Genomic DNA, 21,527 nt, shown 5'->3' with positions numbered 1-21,527 from the left:
GCTTCTCCTCTGCTGTTTACTTTTGATTTATATGGACTACATGTCCTATAGTACCTTGCTACCTGCAGTACTTATTTTCAGCACATTGTGGATGCAATAAAGTGGTGAGAACCTGACACGTAGGTAACAAGGCTGGTAAAGACATACACTGTGCTACAGCATTTCTCATTACCAAGAAATAATAAGCAAATAGCAGTGAGCCCTTTTTCAAAGCTACAAACCACTCTCATTATATTGAATAGGGGTAGTTGGAATGAGTTCAAGTAGTTACTGTATCTGCAGCTGACCAAGTACTGCCAGAGAAGGTGTCCAAGTGACTGCCTGAAAACAAGCCACTTCTTAACTAACTGTTAATTTTCTTTGAAATTCATACTTGCACAATTAGTGGTTGGCAAGCTGTTGAAGTACGTACATTCTAACCAACACTGATAGTAAGTATGTATTAGACATTATTGTTTGTGAATATACTGCAACCTGCACCAACATAAACGTATAATTATATTACTCTGCTTCTCTGCTTATGTATTTACTGACCTGTGATGCAGTGTGTTTCTTTGCCATTTTCAAGTATGGCTGCTGTGTTCTTTGCATTTTGTGATGAGGTCATCAAGTGTGACCTGTCCATTACATGAATTTATAGGGGAAAGCCCTGTAGGAGAGCACATAGACAGATAGAGGATCTCTATTCACAGGGCACAGACTGTAAGTTAATAGTTAATACAGCATCCCTTCACTAAGGAATGCTATTAAGACTGCGCAATGTATAAATGTTCCTTTTTCTAGAATAAAAAAAAGCTGGGAAGACACCAATAAGCGCCCCCTGAGCCCCACCAGAATTCATAGACTGGCTTTTGTCGAACAGACAGTGGTACACATGTCCTGAAATTCAGCAGTCGATTTTCGGCTATTGCGTATCCGACTTAACGTTTAATGGTTCATTGGAACCTGTTCTTACTATTCAATGTATGGACTTTCAAATGCAATACTGTGTGGATCATTGCTTATTGTAACTAACACATTTTCTCAACTCGGACTGCACTTTTTATCTACTAGACACAATTGAATGGAGGCACTTGCACTTATTAGAAATTCCATTTTATTCTCATACATAAAGTAAAGTCTCTGCTCCTTAATATCACACAGGTGGTGCCACAACACATCAGTAACCTGCAAAAGGGGTACAAATATGGCTATGTTAGTTTAAAGTATAGTATAGGTAATAGTAAAGGTTGTATTGTATATCTGTCCTTCAAAAGTGTTTGATTGTTGTACACAAATGAGTAAAGTTTTGGAAATGCTGGTCTAGAAATTATTATGATGCTTATGCTGCATGTTAGTCACTATCAGGGTCATTTCAAAGTTCAGCTTTTCTATGTATACTTTTACATAGACAAATTAAAGTAATTTATCATTACGATAGACATGCCAGCTGTAGACTTGCTTACAGATTATCTACAGAGTTCCAAAAGAAGTCAGAGCTAGAGCTTTTCAATCAAGATGGGCTAAATCTTTCCTGGACCATCAACTGTATCATCACATTAGCTGCATAATCACTGACAAAATCCAGCTGTATACGCAAATTTCATACAAACTGATGAACTGTGTTGATGGTTGGATCTAGTGCTTGCTGACAGACACTCATAACAGGAATAGCTTTGACAATGATATGATTTTCTAGGTAATTCATTTTGTCACAATGCTATTTTCTTTAGAAGTGGGATCTATTTTAATCAAGGTCACTCAAAGAACATTTACAAAATAAAAAAGTTACTGAAGATATGGATTCACATCAATGCTCTTTGACTTCTCATTTACTCCCTATAAGCAATGATATAATTTTTAGAAACACTTCATAAATGCAACTTCTAAGTATTTAAATTATGATAAAATTAGGAATATTACACAATATTACATAACTGGAACACTGGATCTTTACATGGTAGCCAATCAGCTTTTAACTTCAGCTTGTTCATTTAAGGTTTGGCAATAAATCCTGGAAGGTCTCCAGTTTTAGTAATGCCTCGTACACGTTCAGGACGTGGACGACTTATCGTTTGCATTTTGTTGCATGATACTAGTATCGAATTCAACAATGCATACTAAACATTTGATTTTTTTCATACGATTCTGAAAAAGATTCCTGGTTGCGTAGCTACGTATCGGACAGTGAAAAACAAAAACAATGGCAGCCAGGCTTTTTCTGGGGTTTTTTGTGTTTCTGATCATGCATAGTCTTTGTCTATCGATTTTTAGCAAATGCATACTGTACTGATTAAACGATTGTCATTTGCTAGGCTATCGTACGACAAAAGTTTTCGTGTTTCACCCTTCGGATTTTGTTGGACAAAATATCGTGATCGGCTGTCGAAAGCTGTGTACTAATGATCAGATTATCGTGTGATCAATTCAAAAGTGTTTTTTTTCGTACGATTATTTGATCGTGTGTACGAGGCATACATCTCCGTCAGTCTGTCACAATTCTCATTTATCAGCACTCACGAAATGTGGAAAATCACTTATGCACAAACTCCAGAAACTGGTTTACAGCGGTTTTGCCGGCTGACCATAGAGATTGTTGAGGTCCCCAATGATATCTATGGTATAGGAAGCCAGAAGTGACAAGAATTTTTGCCACTTCCAGTTTCCCGGATGTAAGCAGCACCATTTTTAAATAGGCAAAGCATCTGTACACACCAATGTTGGTGTGATCAGATGCTTGTAAGGGCAGAGGGGACATCTAGGGACTAATACCCCACAGATCTTCTCCATAAAGAGTATCTGTCCCTGCCTATTGCTGTCACAAGGGATGTTTACATGCTTGTAACAGCAATAAAAGTGATAAAAAAAAATTAAACTTAAACATAAAAATATGCAACATCAACCATTTTATTCTCTAGGGTTTCTGCTTGAAAAAAGATATAATGTTTGAGGGTTCTAAGTAGTTTGGGTTCTAAGTGTCAGAAAAGACTTGGGAAGCAAATGATTAATACAAGTCAATAAGATACAACTGAAGGGGTCAGCGTGCACTACACAGTGCTGATTATGTAGCAGAGCTGTTAAGTCTGCATGGAAAGTTTTTCATATGGAAATGATCAGATTGGTATAAAGTAACAATACCTTTAAAGTAGACCTGTACTAAGAGAAATATGCACGCTGCTATTGATGATCTTCTAAAAATGCCAATTACCTGGCTGTCTGTGGATGCTATAGTTTCTGAGTCACTGACCAGTAGCAAGCAAGCATATTAAAATGTCAGAATGAAGTCAGAACTCTTGATCCCTGTATTTTCTTTCTGAGTTGGTGACCCAGAAAGCATTATGGCCATTAAACAAGTGTAACAGCAACTAGCATTTTCAGAAGGAGATATTTCCTTCCTCTGTATAGGTTTCCTTGAATGCCAGTCCTGACCTAGACTCTGGCACAGATTGGCCATTTCCTTACAGATTTTGTCATATGAACCTTTAGACAGATTTGCCATTAGAGGAACATGTTTTTATATAAGGCCAATTTGTAAAGAAAAGGGTTTAATCTTACCTGTCCTAGCACACCCTTGATCTTTTATTTACTGAAAAACTAAACTGGTTGAAAATTCTGCATCCAACATATTTCCAGCAATATCAAATGCCTGGTCCCCCTCGGAGCTCTGTGGTTCCATCCACAGGTCCCTATATCACTACTATGCTCTGTGGTGATGAAGTGGGCAGAAAAGATAAACAGCACATAGAGGGGGAGCCCTTATTTGACACTCCTGTTGGATGCAGAAGTTTTTCAAGGTTGAACAGCTCTTGAAGAGAGTGAAGATCAGCGAAATGGGTGGTGGGACAGGTATGTTTTAAGCCTTGTCTTCACAGACAAACATTTTTTTTTTTAATTTCTTCTAGTGACAGAGTTGCCTTAATTTTTTTGATTGAACAGGGAAGCTGAAAAGATTAATCAATTTAAAACTGCCTAATGTAAGCGCTTACACTAATGATGATTACAGTTCCTACTTTTATTTTAATTTACCACTGCATTACATTGCTGGTGGAATACAAAACAGAGGCATGTAACTTGTGCACAGATTCCCATACTCATTATAGATTCACAGGCACAATAGACTGAATAGGGGAAGTGAATGATGAGGTCCGTCTTACACTAGATGCCATGCAATACTACAAAGTGAATAACATGACTGATTGTGAATTTGTGATTTAAATTCGCTGAAAACCCTGGCATAGGAGGTGCATTTACAATGTTTATGTTGATCAGAGGGGCTCATTGAACAGCATGAATTATAGAAGCATTTTGTACAAGGTCATCTATTAGCATATGAACTGGCCCTCTTATGCGCATTACCGTTAATATCCTACTTATCGCTGTGAGAGTACATCACTCAAAGGTAATAATCTGACATCTTTGGACTGGTCATTTAAATTCCAAACAAAATAATAGTTTAACAACACCACCAAAAATGATGGTTAGTAATGTCTAGTATATATAAATTTGACCTATAGTATATATAACAGACCTGGAAAACTACAACTATTTGTGAAGTTACAGGTATGACATATTGCCTACCTCCCTGCTACAGTGAGGAATTCGGTGGTAATGCTAAAAACTCAATGTATTAGGTGGAATAAGAAAAAAACAAACAGAAATATGAATTATTGTGGGCCCCACTGATTGAATTGATTATCCCATTAGATTGTTATAAAACAATAAAACACCTAATCTTTAAAATGTTTTTTTTTTTTTTTTTCAGAAAGCTTTAGATGAATGGTCCTAGATCTGTGAACTAAAGACCTAGCATCTGTTTTACAGATGTGATGCACTGTATGGTATACTTACTACGTTATTTGTCATTTATATATAAAACAACTCCTGTCATGATCCACTCCATTTAAAATATAGCAGCAGTCTCAAAAATATCTACTAGTATCTTTACCACCATGCTTTAACTTTGTCACCATTACATTTTGTAATAATGACATCTGGTCTTTTAGGTTAAAGGATACATCAAAAGCAACAACAATTGCCATTTACATGAATAATTTATTCCCATGGATCTTAACACAAACTTTTTGTACCGCGTAGGTGAATGTTTTGGTTAATGATTACCCCTACTATGAATCCCTATCGCTCTGTCAATTTTGTAAACAAACGGAAAGAACTGCTCTGTGATATGATGAATGGATGTGACCTCTGGTGCACACAAAAACCTATACAGAGCCATACATCACAAGATGATTTATTCAAGGAGGATTAGGCTCTTGCGTGAAAAAGGTGATTACAAATGCCCCATTGGCTGAGATTCTATACCAGGAAAATCTATTGTAATTACAAACCCAATACTCCCATCAACAACTCAATGCACACCACACTATAAACAATACTTGTATTGTACTTCTTTTACTTACTAGTTGTCACTTAAATTGCCCATAAAAAAAACACAAAAAACTAATAAGTAAGTCCTGCTTATAAGATGTCCAAAATATTGATACCTTTAAATAACTATATTTAACACATAATACCAGTTGTTCCAATTGTCAGTGATAACAAATACAATACTGTACTTAGATTTGTTTATGTCTTGCTATGGTCTGTTCCAGTTACGGGAATTGGCTCTATCAAAGATAATCCAAATTCCAACACTGAAATTTCATGTTTACAAACTTTTTTTTTGTCCGCACTATTCTGATAAAAGTTTGGCCTCGGACTTCAATCTTATGCCTCGTACACACGATCAGATAATCGTACGACATATCGTTCGAGTAAAGTAGCATGCTACAAAATGTCGAATGCAACCATGTGTACTAACCATATGATTTCTGTCGTACGATTGTGTGAAAGCAACCAGAATGCGTAGCCACGTCTTGGAAAGTGATGTCACATATAATAACATGGCTTATAGTTATTTCGCTATTTCCGATCATGCGCGGTGTTTGTCGAACGATTTTTAGCGGACGCATAGTGTACTAATTACACGATTGTCGTTCGCGGGGCTATCGTACGACAGAAGTTTTCCTGTTTGTCCCTTCGGATTTTGTTGGACGAACTGTTGTGATCGGCTGTCGAAAGCTGTGTACTAACGATCAGATTATCGTGCAACCAGGTCGAAAGCGAGTTTTTTCGTACGATTATCTGACCGTGTGTACGAGGCATAAGGGAATCTTCAATCTCGGGTCAATCTTAGGGAAAATTCTCTAAACTTACTAGCACAGCATTCATTACCAAACTCACATAATACTTTTCACAAACCTACATTGTGTCATAGGAATCAGGATTACAAAACGTAATACAATATCAAAAGCATGGGTTATACCAATGGTCATTATAACATCAACAAATTCTAATGTCTATATTGTATAGAAATAAAAAGTAAAGAAATACCACAGTCTTCCTGGACTGCTTGAAATTTTACTCTGATACATCCAATGTCTACTACACAGAAAGTATGCATTATTATTTATATTACATTTGAAATGTATATCAAGCTTGTTAGTGTTAACTACTATAAACGTCATACAACACATTTGTAAGAAACAGTGCAAATGTCATTGCTGCTTTGTGTGTAGTATATACAATACCAGTACATACAGAAAGGGAAGGTTGCCCTGGGACTTTTAGGGATGGAGGCGTTATCACTATAAGAGCCGGTTCACACTATTACGACTTGCCAGGCGACTTGGTCAGCCTGGCAAGTCTCGCACCGTCGGGTCCATTGAGTAGTACAAGACTGGTTCTAATAGGAGCGACACAAGTCGCTCCGACTTAGAAAAAGGGTCCTGTACTGCTTCGGGGCGACCTGGAGGCGACTTGCATAGACATTCATTTTATGCATGCGACTTCACAGGTCGCCCCCTAAGTCGGAGTGACCTAATGTGAATGGGGGCTAAGTGTTACCGGACTGTTTATTTTTATTATGCATTACAAGTACCTTAAAGGTAAAGATCACACTTATTGTTGAAAAAGTAAGACAGTATGATATCTATCTATCTATCTATCTATCTATCTATCTATCTATCTATCTATCTATCTATCTATCTATCTATCTATCTATCTATCTATCTATCTATCTATCTATCTATCTATCTATCTATCTATCTATCTATCTATCTATCTATCTATCTATCTATCTATCTATCTATCTATCTATCTATCTATCTATCTATCTATCTATCTATCTATCTATCTATCTAATCTATATACACACATTTTTTCCCTGAAAGATTTCAGATTGAGGGTAATGCCTCAACAAGGTAAAAATCGTAGTCTCAAAGTGTTAATGATGCTGTACTGCTAGGACTCAGTGTGGGTTTCAGAGGGGGGGACGAGATTGTTATTCCATGAAGGAACCCTGTAGTGCTTGCCGAGACACACTAATTCATAGCACACAAAAAAATCTTCACACAGATTAAAGGAAAACTTGCAAAGTGACATGAATTATTATCCCCCTGAAGTCCAAATAACAAAGTAGAATGATCCCAAGGAAATCAGGAGTCTCAGATAATATTATGAAATGGGTTTCATACACAATAACTGGTTTGTCAATATTAGTAGCCTGGAGCATTGCATTACTAGCTGTGTACATTCTTCACCACTTATAAGGTTTGTTTTCCCAAACATCAGATTAACATGCAATATGTTCTGAATTATAGGCTGCAGTGTCACAGGGAAGGCGCGTGCTGTTTAGGAAACCATGTACATCAGCTAAACATGACTTCACATGAGTTGACATAACGCAAATGTGAATGTAACACAAGATAAGACTGTTTGGCAGCTTGAAATCCTTCTAACAGTATCCAGAGCATCACTCTGGATCACACAAGTATATAATTTAGAACTGGCACAATAAAAAGTTACAGCTTTTTGTGGTGCCCAATTCCAGCCCCATCATGGATTTAGCAGAATGGGAAGAGTGTGTAACGTAAAGATGCATTTGATCACTGAAATGCCCTCCAATCTTACCTCTGGTATGCAGGGACAGGAGCATTATCAGGGAAACGTGCAACTGCCAGCTTGGATCCTCAAACCAGCCCATTCCTATTGCAGAAGAACTGCAGGCTTGACCCTTAATCCTGGAGGATGTAAAATCCAATCTCTCTCTGTATTTCTCTTAGTCCCCGAATCCAACCACAGCTCAGATCCTGCGAAAAGTCTGCTGGGGAGCCTGTGAGGAGAATGTGAAAGGCAAGCCTGTTACAAGCAAGTTCTGTCACCACATAGAGCTCAACTGATCACCTCCTCGTGGGGGGAACACAACAAAGAGATCCCAAGCCAGACCTTATTGCTAAAAACAGAAGCTGTGATTGACTGCCCAGATGAGAGTTTGTGTAGACTTCCTCGCCTTATCTTGACAAAAGCTGTTAACCTCTTCAGCACCGCACACACCTCCTCCCCCACATACTTCATATCAAGTTTAAGTTGATTCTCTGCCCAGGAGCTTGTAAAATTCTTCTGATGAAATGTTTTATGGGTTGTTACATTTATTTATGTGTAATTAGAAGTTAAATAATAAAAACAACTTGTGTCTGCACATCTTTTAAATAAAACGCGTACAATTCAATAGAATTTGGGGAAACGTGGACTCTAACATCCTATAGCATTTGCCAATGCTTTTGTATTTATTGTGCTGTTGACACATATTAACAGCTTTTCCTTTATTAATAGGTTGCTAATGTTTAGGATTTCTACTATATTACCCAGATGTGTAGCTAATTTTTTTCTATGTGATTGATCGGCTATCTGAACAACTATAAATTGTTGGTTTAGCAGCTGGACAGCAGAATAAATAGCACACTGTGGATTTTATGGTATCCATTAAAATGATCATAAAAATACCTGTTATAAAAATTATAATAAAACGAAGACACCTTTTTAATATTGCACACCATATAAAAACTAAATTAATAATACATTAAGCATAATTTAAAAAAAAAAAGACCAAGCACATTGTAATTTGGATTTAAAGTGTTTGTTTCCATAAAAAAAACTTTTTGTAGCCGTGTGTGCTTCTCCTTGTTTATTGTTTATTACTTTATTGTAGTTTGCTTTCTGTGTATTGTCTCATTTCATATCAAATGCATGGTTAATCCTACCAGTCTCTTTGCTTCCTTAGTCACCTTGAGCTTTGGAAGATTTACCCCCCCCTTAATGACCAGGCCAAAAGACAATTTTGACAAAAGACAATTTTGAAGGAAAAAAAAAAATATATATATATATATATATTTTTTTTTTTACATTCTCCTATAAAACCTATCCAATAAAAAAAATGTAAAAAATCAAATTTCTTCATCAGTTTAGGCCAATATATATTCTGCTACATATTATTGGTATAAAAAATCCCAATAAGCGTATATTGATTGGTTTACGCATAAGTTATAGCATCTACAAACTATGGGATATTTTTATTTATTGTTTTTTTTTAACTAGTAATGGGGGCAATCAGCAACTTATAGCGGGACTGCAATATTGCGGCAGACAAATCGCACACTAACTGCTACTTTTGCCACTTTTTGAAGACCAGTGACACTAATATAGTGATCAGTGCTAAAAAATGCACTGTCACTGTACTAATGACCCTGGCAGGAAAGGGGTTAACATCAGGGGCAATGAAAGGGTTAACTGTGTGCCTAGCTAGTGTGTTTGTGTACTGTGGGAGGTGCTTTTACTAGTGGAAGGCATGGATCCATGTCCTTGCTTTGCAGGAACACAGGATCCATGCCTTCCCTACTGACAGAATGGTGATCTGCCTTGCCTACATAGGCAGACCTCCGTTCAGCCTTTCTGCTTGAGGATCAGCATGTGCCAGAAGACATCTAGTCTGTGGTACCCACCGCTGGGCTCCCACTGTGTATGATCACAGCGGGAGCGAGTCGGCGGCGGCACACATGCGAGCCCCCCTACCCTAAAGAGCCGGATCACGTATATTTACGTGATCCAGCGCAGAGGTGCTGCCCTGTAGCAGTAAAAAGTGGTTGTAAAGGCAGAGGTTTTTTTTATTTTAACTTTTAGGTTTTACTGCGGCAGGTCGGCTCTATCCCATAAAACGAAGTATCTGTATGTCGCTTTGCAGGACTGCTAGTTGGGGCACAGGGGGAACCAATCAGCGGGTCCGGTGGCCGCGATTACCGCCGAGCACCCACGATCCCTCCCCGTGGAGAGAGAACGGTGGTCTGCTGTTGTAAACACGGCAGACTGCTGTTCTGTCAGTAATGAACACAGGGATCCTATGTTCCTCCTTTCTAGGAACACAGGTCTCCTGTTCATTCAGCAAGCCCATCCCCCACACAGTTAGAAAGCACCCCCTAGGGACACATTTAACCCTTTAATCGCCCCTATTGTTAACCCCTTCCCTGCCAGTGTCATTAGTACAGTAACAGAGCAAATATTTAGCACTAATTACTGTAGTAATGTCACTGGTCATCTAAAAGTATCAAAAATGTCAGTTAGGTGTCCAATCTGTCCGCTGCAATGTCGCAGTCCCACTAAAAATTGATAATCGCTGCCATTACTAGTAAAAAAAATAAATAAATAAAAGTGAATATAAATCTTTCCCCTAGTTTGTAGTCACGATAACTTTTGCACAAACCAATCAATATACACTTATTGGGATTTTTTTTACCAAAAATATGTAGCAGAATATATATTGGCCTAAAATAATGAGATTTTTTTTTTTTTGGGGGGGGGGGTGATCTTATATAGCAGAAAGTAAAGAAAAACATTTTTTTTTTTTCAAAATTGGCATATTTTTTTGTTTATAGTGCAAAGAATAAAAATTGCAGAGGTGATCAAATACCACCAAAAGAAACCTCTATTTGTGGGGAGAAAATGACATCAATTCTATTTGGGTACAGTGTCACACAACTGCACATTTGTCAGTTAAGGTAACGCAGTTCTGTATAGCAAAAAATGGCCTGCTAATTAAGGGGGTAAATCCTTCTGGTCTAGAAGTGAATAATGCATTCTATGCATTAAGATAAAAAGCCTTCTGTGTGCAGCAGCCCTCCTAATACTCACCTGAGGTCCATCTAGATCCAGTAATGTTGCTCCAGAGACTCGGCTTTTCGGGACTCCCCACTCCATTGGCTAAGACAGCAGTGCCATTGGCTCCTGCTACAGTCAATCAAAGTAAGTCAGTCAATGAGGAGAGAAAGGGGGGCGGGGCCGGGGCCGGGCCATGGCTCCATATCTAAATGGGGACAGGGAGCTGTGGTTTAGCTTGGGTACCCACATAGCAAGTTGCTTGCTGTGGGGGCACTTAAAGTGATTGTAAAGTCTCTTTTTTTTGTTAAAAATAACAAACATGTTATACTTACCTGCTTTGTGTAGTGGCTTTGCACAGAGCAGCCCAGATCATCCTCTTCTGTGCTACTGGCCCCTCCCTCCAGTGGAGTGCCCCCACAGAAAGCAGCTTGCTATGGGGGTACCAAGCCTGAATTTGATTGACAGCAGTGGGAGCCAATGGCGCCTGGCTGCTGTCTCAGCCAATGAGGAGGGGAGTCCTTGGCAGCCGATCTAGATGGGGTTCAGCTAAGTATTAGGGGGGCTGAGGGGGACCGTTGCCAGGAGCACAGAAAAGGGACCTGAGAAGCGCTGATCTGTGCAAAACCACTGTAAAAAGCAGGTAAGTATAAACATGTTTGTTTGTTTTTTTTTTTAACAAAAAAAAAAACGAGACTTTAGTATCACTTTAAGTGGTTAAAGTGGGAATTTAATGAAAAAAAAAAAATTGCAACCAGACAGGCATTAAGTTTCTTACCTGCCTGTTCACACTATATACTGAGCAGTGCACGCGCAGCTCAGTGTAGAATTTTGGCTATGCCAGGATAACTGAACTTCTGCGCTTGCCTGGGAGTGATGACATCTTGGCTCGGCCAATTAAAACAGGGAATTTATACTCGGAAGCCACCAGACTAAAGATGTTAGCAGCCGGCATGGAGCGCCGGGACATCACATTGCTGGAGAGAAGGTGAGTATAACTCCACCTTAATGTAAACTAAAAATGGTAGGCATGGAAGTGCATCTATACCTCCATGGTCAGTTTACGTCTATTGGCTTACTGTTAGAAGATACAGAATGCTGTGCCCACACATAGCGTGCCTGCATCTCCCTTAGTCTGTTTCCCTGCCGCGCCCCATGCCTGGTTGATTCACAAGGACTCCTGGCCAAAGCCTTGCTATCAATGGTCAGCTTATAGCCCTGAGAGAGAAGCGCAATCAGTGGTAGGAACCTCCTTCTGAATTGCAAAAGGTACTTTACGATCCTTGTTATACAAAATAAATGTAATGTATTGTATGCACACTATTTGCTATGTTTCCACAGGATTGAATGAATATGCATTTATATGCACTTTAAGGCCGAATATAAATCTTAAAAACGAAACTGTAAACAAAAAGCTGTGTGGTTTTTATAAATATATTTACCGCGCAGCACTATCATGTGAAAGGCCCCACGAGTAAAGTAGTTAGACAAATATTACATTCATTACAATAAGGATATTAGATTTTTTTCAGGTTACGCTTCCACACACATTTAACTCTGAATGAAATATGGCAAACTTTACATGGCACTGAAGTTTAAAGGAAATTTACAGACAAAATTCAACAGGGCAATGGCTGAGGTCATAAGACCAGACATAAGGAAACACTTTGTGAATAAACAAAATATAGACTGCAAACTTGGGGTAGGACAGGGCAAGATTTATACATTTTTATTAAAATACTTTACTTTCAAGTTGTACAAGATTTGTAATCCATTTCAGTCGATCATGTGATGCATATTACTGTGGTACTCTGCACAGTTAGGCAGATGACAATATTCTTTTCTGGTTCAGCTTTGCTCTATGAACAGGTTGCTCCTTCAACAGTCGGCATCATCATCTATGTCAACTTATTAGGATAATGAGCCAGGAAACAGTAAATCTGAACCAGGAAATAGTAAAACAGGAACAAGAAGATAATAGAGTGATTTGCCTTACGGGGCACTGTTGTAGATGCTACAGTGCAGGCTTACTTTGCCTGGACACCATCATATGATGTCTTCCCGTGATCACGCTACCCACATCCCCCTGGTGGTACGGGCAGCGCGCTCTGTAATCGCTGAGTCCTTTGGACTCATCTGATCACAGATCGGGATAAAGGGCCAATCACAGCAGTGTCCAATGACAGCTGATCATGGATTTAATCACAAGCCATTATCAGCTTTTATTTCAGCATGAGGAGATAAGAAGAGAGCCAATAACCGACTTGTGTTAAAGGGACATCTACACTGATAATCTACACTTATTATCAGTGTCCTGATTATCAGTGCAGTCCCAACAGTGCTCATCAGTGCCTCCTCATCAGTGTCACCTTTCAGTGCCGTCTACCAGTGCCTTTCAGTGCCGCATATCAGTGCTGCACATCAGTGCCCATCAGTGCTGCCTATTAGTGCCCATCAGTACCACCTATCAGTGTCACTTATTAGTGCCCTTTAGTGCTGCCTATCAGAGCCCATCAGTGCCGCCTATTAGTGCAGCCTCATCAGTACCAACCAGTGCCACCTCATCAAAGCCCATCAGTGCACCCTCATCAGTGCTGCCTATCAGTGCCACCGATTAGTGAACTTCAGTGTTGCCTATCAGAGCCTATCAGTGCCACCTATTAATGCCCTTTGGTTCCCATCAGTGCCACCTATTAGTGCAGCCTCATCAGTATCCATGAGTGCCGCCTCATCAAAGCCCATTAGTGCCACCCCTTCAATGCAGCCTCATCAGTGAAGGAGAAAATCACCTGTTTGCTAAATTTTTAACCATTTTTTCAAAATTGTCAGCCTTTTTTCATTTGTTTAGCAAAAATAAAAAACCCAGCGGTGATTGAATACCACCAAAAAAAGGCTTTATTCGTGTGAAAATAATTATAAAAATGTCATATGGGTACAGTTGTATGACCGTGCAATTGTCATTCAAAGTGTGACAACACTGAAAGCTAAAAATTGGCCTGGGCAGGAGGGGGGTGAAAGTGTCCAGTGGGCAAGGGGTTAAATGACTACTTTCCTTTCCTGCTCTAGTGCTCTGTTGTAGTCATAGCTTGGAGTGCATTCAGTAAGCAGTAGTGGGTGCCTTGATTCTGATTGAAATAGCTAACTGGACCTGAAAGCCCTGGTTTTAAAAAAAAAAATTAAACCCTAAATCATAGGTGCCAAAAGAAAGTGATGCATGGTCTATACACAGGAAGATACAGTTACTCTAAATGTGCATCTACCCTCTCAAGAATTCAATATCAGATTTAATATATTTCACTCTAATACAGAGTCTAAAACACAGAGGAATTATTATAAAAGCAAGTGTGTAATCAATGGTGGCATTTCTGGCCACAGCCAGGATGATACCTCTATAAGAATGATGGGGATATCTGCCCACAACCAACCTTATTGAGCACCAAGGCCCACTTTGATACCCTCCCGAAGCTAACATTGATTCACATATTGGCCTGCTCATGCACATGCTTTAAAAAGTTAGAAAATATCCTTGTGAATGGCTGAGGCACTTGGTATCCCAATCTAGCACATTGGAAACAATTTATATCTTGTTCTTTTCATATGTTTATGGAGAACCCAGGAAAAAACAGCCTACTACCACTACAATTGCCAGTTTACCTTTATACATGCAGATGCTCATTCTAAAAGAATGTTTATGCTTTTATTCCTCAAACCTCTTTTATGTATAATTATCAGAATTTATTAAGCCAAATTTGAGGTCACAATGACACTATCCAAAGTGTGAAATACAAAGAAATAAATGTTATTTGCTTCTTCTATGTGTCAACTCAAGCACATTGTAGATTTATGGAAACCAATGAGCCATGTTAATATGTATTATTGCATTCTGCGTGTTTATTGTATAAGTAAAGAGAACAAGGACAGTATTCAAAAATGCTTAAGGCTATTGATTGTTTTTGGGAACAGCTTCAATCAGGCTTCACAGCAAAAAAGATGTAATAAATCAGAGTGATGTTTGCAATAATCAGTAATATAAGGGTTAAAAATGAGCCAAAACAAATGTAATCAATTAATCAATTAACACTTAATGTGGATTTCACCCAAAAGGGGAAGGGAAGTTTTGCTTTTCTGCTCCCTCCTCTATCAATTTTGGACATAATAATTTTTTGGGGAGGAACAGGCACCTGGTTTTGACAGGTTCAGGAGAAAACCGGAGACATTTTGTTGTGTGTGTAATCCTCTCTGTTCAACATGTAATGATTGGCTTCAGTCAAAAGGACCTTCTGGAAATCCATCATTCGATCAATGGTTGCAACCTGAGTATTTTGACAAGGTGGTGGGGGTGGTAGTCCCCGATGTAAGGACACAAAAGAGCAGAGGCAGAGATACCCACATCCAGATTGCTTCCCCCGATGGCTGAACGAAAAAAATCTCTGTGTATACCCTGCTATTGTATTTTATACTACACAATATCTATAGAGTGTCCATTTACTGCATCCGCTTGTTTGCCATCAAAGTCCCACTCTTGAGGATTCCTTTCTCTTTTTCACTTACAATTTTAGGGAAGTTGGCAATCATAAGCCATTGCTAAAAAATACTTTATATACCCTGCTTTAGAGTCCTTCCATACGATACCGATGTATAAACGTCAGATCTTCCTGGCAGAAAGTTTGTACAGTTTGGTTTGTACAGTGCATGCGTTTAGTGCATAAAAATGTTTCTAGCTCTCAGACTGCCAAATATTCAAATAATATAAATATATATATATATATTTTTTTTTGCATTTACAGTATTCATACATACTGTACATGTCTAAAATACTGACCAGTAACACAAAATGTTCATATTTGTTTACTGATCCAAATGCAGCAATGGTTTATTGTTAGTTACATGCTTGTGTGTAAAGGTTCATTGAAAGCAATATGCCACATTTAGATTAGTTGCCCAAAAAATTCCCAAATGCCTAAAAACGTGGTGTTTTTGGAGCCTATGTCTAAGCCTGGGTCCACACTGCAGCAGGTTAATTTGTACTGGAATTGGAGAATATTCCTGTGCGAATTACATGCAGTGTTTTTGGGGTGTGATTTAAGCCATGGATTTGTATGGCTTTAATCGCAATGTATTCGCACCGCATTTTGAAAGTAATTGCACTGCATTTTGCAAGCAGATTTCAGGGTGTGTTAACTTAACATATACTCCGCAATGAGTTTGCATGGACGGGTTGCGATGTAGACGTGGTACCGAATCCGCAGCAAATTTGCTGGGAATTGAATTTGCACTGTATCTAATGTGAACCTAGGCTTAGAGCCCTTAGAAGAATAATCCTCTAGCATGCTGGATTCTTTTCTTGTTCAACCATAAAAGTGTTCAAACTCTGTGCTGAAGTGGAACCCTCTTCCACTGTTGATTGTTTTGAGAAAGGGATACTCTTGGACATTTTGTACAGCTAAGCTATTGGAAGACTTGGTATTTGTGACATAATATATCACAAAAAAGAACATCAGTGAATCTCGTTTGAGTTAAAACATCTTAGAGCTTCTATCTTAAAAAATGTGATATTTGACTTTAATCACAAGTTTGCGATACTAGTATGATATATATGATAGAACTTCTTTTTCCTTCTTTAACAGTGGCTTTAAAATTCTGATGATCGATTTCTGCTTACAGTTTGTTCCCATTAGGGTAGGCAGAAGTTGATTATCAAGAACAATGATAATACCTTGTATTCGTTCACTTGTTTTCTACTGTCTGTTAAACAATGGACTAAACAATTTTACCATGAGCTATAAAAATATTCTATGTTAACAATGTTGGAAAATGTCAACTTAAAACCTAATAAAATGGGGGTGCAGCACCAGGGTACGACATCCACTAGCTCTGGGCACTTTTTCCCATCAACAAGAAGCCCGGCAAAATCCAAGCCACAGCGGAAATTTGCAGATTGCAATGAAAACGCTGGCCTGGGTGAGTTAAGTGATACCCTTACTCCATACTCCATGGACACTGGTCCTGCGGACCCTATAGCCTCTTTTCCCACCACTGGTTAACCTATCTCGGACACCACACTTAAAGAGATGCTGCAATCCTTAAGAATATCTCTAAAAGCTGATTTGTTTTCTGGTTTGCACCAATGTAAAGCCGAGGTACAGGCTCTGGGGATAGAGTGTATCAAGTGGAAAAACAGATATCCGAATATGCCACCTCCTTTAATAAAATGGTAGATGCTCACGAGGTGCATTCAAAAGAACCATCCTGGATCAAATCCAAACTGGCAGATCTAGAAGATAGGTCTAGGCAAAGTAATCTTAAAGTGAGAGGTATACCTGAATCTGTGACGCCATCTCAACTATCGCTCTACATTAGGGATGTCTTTCTCACTGCTGTGCCTAACCTTACCTACGCCGACCATACAACTGCCAACTGAAATTCCTTAGAATGTACTCCTACGAGTACACTTCGACCAGGTCAAGGAAAAACTGCTGGACACATTCAGGAAAGTGGATCAGCTTCTGGAGAAGATCAGACACCTCCAAATTTTTCCAGATTTCTCACAATTCACTATGCAACGCCGTAACAATCTTGATACAATAATGAAGGCTTTACGCAATCATGACCTTACTTCAAAGTGGAAATACCAGGCTAGCTTAGTGATCACTCATGAAGGGTCATCGAAAACCCTTCATTCTCTAGAGGAAGGAATTACTCTGCTCAAAAACTGGGATATAGTTCTGAAAGCTTTTCCATCATCAGGTCAGTTGCCCAGACCCAAAACCTAATAAAAATGTAAAGTTTAAAAAAAAAAAGAAAACATCCAATTTTGTAACTGTAAAAACTACCAGAAATATTCAAAAAGCAAAATACAGTCACAAAATGCAGCAACGAATCAGAATTTCCTCTGAATTATATATTCCCGATTTGATATTGGCAAGTTGAAATCTGATTGGTTACTATTGGTTGCTGCTCTTTCATTATTTCTTGCTCTGTGGCTTTTTTAAAGAGCCTGCAAATTTCATCTTTGTTTTAAATATACTTCCCTACCCAGAATGCTCCCTCTTTCATCTTCGCTACAGGCCTGCATGATACACCTAGATCTCTTTTATTTTTACTCTGCTTTCCACAGAACACCAGTGACTGTCAACAATCATTGAAGCTGCTCTGTGCATGCCGAGAATGATTTGTGCACTCGCTTACTGGGTATGACTGTCACTGTTGATCTGTGCTGAGGCCTAGATTACATGTGATAAGGGCTGACCTTATTTGAGTATTCACACATTATGCACTCATAAAGAGCGAGCTGGACACAAAAGTGCTTCAGATGTTCAGGGCATCAATCAAGAGCACAGCATGGAGGCTGCCAAACTTTGCTTCTATTTAGCTCTAAAGAGGAAGAGGGGTCCAAGGCAGACTTAATAAAGTTTAAAGCTGTGTCACAGGCTGTTCTCTCCTATTGTCTGCCTCCAAGCTTTGCTTTTTTTGCACAAATTCTGCTGCAGCTACAAGTGCAAACAATAGCTTTTTAAGCAAATTCCAGGGCTGAAAACAAAAGCCTTGTAATAAAATAAAATAGAGCTTCTCATTGTAGAGTTCATTTGCATGGTTTGATTTGCTAATTTTAAAAAAGGGAAAGACAAGGCAGGTTTTATATCAAACTGTGCTTCTGTGAGTGGAGGCAGGGGGGCAGGCAGTGCATTGTTATGGTGCTTGACATCACAGGTGTCAAGCCAGAGCATTTATAAAGTGACCGTGTCCAGGCACTGAGCCACAGAATAAAAGTTTTTAAGTGTAAAATATTGCTCTCTTATTGAAAGCTTTACCAGCCAAAAGAGTGCATGTATATATATATATATGTATATATATATATATATATACAGTGGGTACGGAAAGTATTCAGACCCCTTTAAATTTTTCACTCTTTGTTATATTGCAGCCATTTGCTAAAATCATTTAAGTTCATTCTTCTTCCTCATGAATGTACACATAGCACCCCATACTGACAGAAAAACACAGAATTGTTGACATTGTTGCAGATTTATTAAAAAAGAAAAACTGAAATATCACATGGTCCTAAGTATTCAGACCCTTTGCTGTGACACTCATATTTAACTCAGGTGCTTTCCATTTCTTCTGATCATCCTTGAGATGGTTCTACACCTTCATTTGAGTCCAGTTGTGTTTGATTATACTGATTGGACTTGATTGGGAAAGCCACACACCTGTCTATATAAGACCTTCCAGATCACAATGAATGTCAGAACAAATGAGAATCATGAGGTCAAAGGAACTGCCTGAAGAGCTCAGAGACAGAATTATGGCAAGGCACAGATCTGGCCAAGGTTACAAAAAGATTTCTGCTGCACTTAAGGTTCCTAAGAGCACAGTGGCCTCCATAATCCTCAAATGGAAGACGTTTGGGACGACCAGAACCCTTCCTAGAGCTGGCCGTCTGGCCAAACTGAGCTATCGGGGGAGAAGAGCCTTGGTGAGAGAGGTAAAGAAAAACCCAAAGATCACTGTGGCCGAGCTCCAGGATGCAGTCAGGAGATGGGAGAAAGTTGTAGAAAGTCAACCATCACTGTAGCCCTCCACCAGTCGGGGCTTTATGGCAGAGTGGCCCGACGGAAGCCTCTCCTCAGTGTAAGACACATGAAAGCCCGCATGGAGTTTGCTAAAAAACACCTGAAGGACTCCAAGATGGTGAGAAATAAGATTCTCTGGTCTGATGAGACCAAAATAGAACTTTTTGGCCTTAATTCTAAGCGGTATGTGTGGAGAAAACCAGGCACTGCTCATCACCTGTCCAATACAGTCCCAACAGTGAAGCATGGTGGTGGCAGCATCATGCTGTGGGGGTGTTTTTCAGCTGCAGGGACAGGACGACTGGTTGCAATCGAGGGAAAGATGAATGCGGCCAAGTACAGGGATATTCTGGACAAAAACCTTCTCCAGAGTGCTCTTCCGGACCTCAGACTGGGCCGAAGGTTTACCTTCCAACAAGACAATGACCCTAAGCACCCAGCTAAAATAACGAAGGAGTGGCTTCACAACAACTCAGTGACTGTTCTTGAATGGCCCAGCCAGAGCCCTGACTTAAACCCAATTGAGCATCTCTGGAGAGACCTAAAAATGGCTGTCCACCAACGTTTACCATCCAACCTGACAGAACTGGAGAGGATCTGCAAGGAGGAATGGCAGAGGATCCCCAAATCCAGGTGTGAAAGACTTGTTGCATCTTTCCCAAAAAGACTCCTGGCTGTATTAGATCAAAAGGGGGCTTCTACTAAATACTGAGCAAAGGGTCTTAATACTTAGGACCATGTGATATTTCAGTTTTTCTTTTTTAATAACTCTGCAACAATGTCAACAATTCTGTGTTTTTCTGTCATTATGGGGTGCTATGTGTACATTCATGAGGAAGAAGAATGAACCTAAATGATTTTAGCAAATGGCTGCAATATAACAAAGAGTGAAAAATTTAAGGGAGTCTGAATACTTTCCGTACCCACTGTATATATATATATATATATATATATATATATATATATATATATATATATATATATATATATATATAAAAATATATATATTCATTTTAAACTCCTGTGAGTGACCTGACCTTCATGTTTACTTGCTAGGTATCCCTTACAGTATAGACCCAGGGACTTTTTTTTAACCTAATCTAACAAGCAAGAAAGAACTAATCAACTCATAGTAAGAGTATCCCGCGAACATATGCATATGAAAATGTAACAGGATAGTTATTAGTGAAATGCTTGGCTCAATGTAAGTGTGTGTGTCTGTTTGTCTATGCTGTAGTCCACTAGGATTGTAACTAAACAGTTTAAAAGAAGGATTAGTGAAAGATTAGTGGCAAACAGGTGGTTCATTTAAGGAGATGTTTCTTTGGTCAGATCCTAAAAAAGATTGTGTATCTACTGTATGTGTATGTCACACTACTTCTGCATACATCCCCTTTCCAACCTTTCTTCAGTGAAAAATGAATTATCCAAAATGATATTTCAAGGATAATTGTAAAGATGCCCAAACATGGAGCAAATTTTGTCAACTTCCTGATGAACCATACCAAATTTGAATAACTGCTTGCCGACTCGCCGCAGTACATATATTGCGGCAGGTGGCTTCTACAGGCACCATGACGTAACCGTGCAGTGTTGCCTGTTTCCAGAATTCAGGTGCGCGCGCACCCCCGTCTGCCTGCTTTCCTGATTGTGATTTAACACTGTGGGAGGCTATCAGCAGATCCTGGCCAATCATTCATGGCCTGGACCTGCTGATCGGCTGTTTCAAATCACAGCCCTAGAGCCCTGTGTTGACAACCAACACAGGGTTCTTTACAGAGGTAACGACTGCTTTGTTTCTTTTTGCTGCTTTGCAGGGAAAATAAACAAATCGATGTGTAGTAAAAAATCAGCACACATTAAACACATTACACCATGTTAGGCACACAGTTAACACTTTGATTACCTCTTCCCAGTAAGTGTCATTAGTACAGTGGCAGTGTATAGTATTAGCACTGATCACTGTATTAATGCCACTGGATGTCAGTGGCA

The 21,527-nt window shown here is 39.1% G+C and overlaps 1 protein-coding gene across 3 annotated transcripts in view; it reads right to left on the bottom strand.

Annotated features, from left to right (window-relative positions):
- The window catches only part of BMPR1B (bone morphogenetic protein receptor type 1B), a 690,971-nt gene that overhangs the window by 154,977 nt on the left and 514,467 nt on the right, over positions 1-21,527 (bottom strand). For all 3 annotated transcript variants that reach the window (XM_082243647.1, XM_082243648.1, XM_082243649.1), the window contains exon 4: positions 7,948-8,149. In XM_082243647.1, the coding sequence (XP_082099773.1) occupies positions 7,948-8,020 (73 nt within the window). In that variant the 5' untranslated portion in view covers positions 8,021-8,149. The remainder of the gene's footprint in view (positions 1-7,947; positions 8,150-21,527) is intronic.

The sequence above is a fragment of the Pelophylax lessonae genome (genome assembly GCF_965119305.1).
Source record: "Pelophylax lessonae genome assembly, chromosome: 1".
NCBI classification, from domain to species: Eukaryota; Metazoa; Chordata; class Amphibia; order Anura; family Ranidae; genus Pelophylax; species Pelophylax lessonae.
This window is presented reverse-complemented; position numbering and strand designations above follow the sequence as displayed.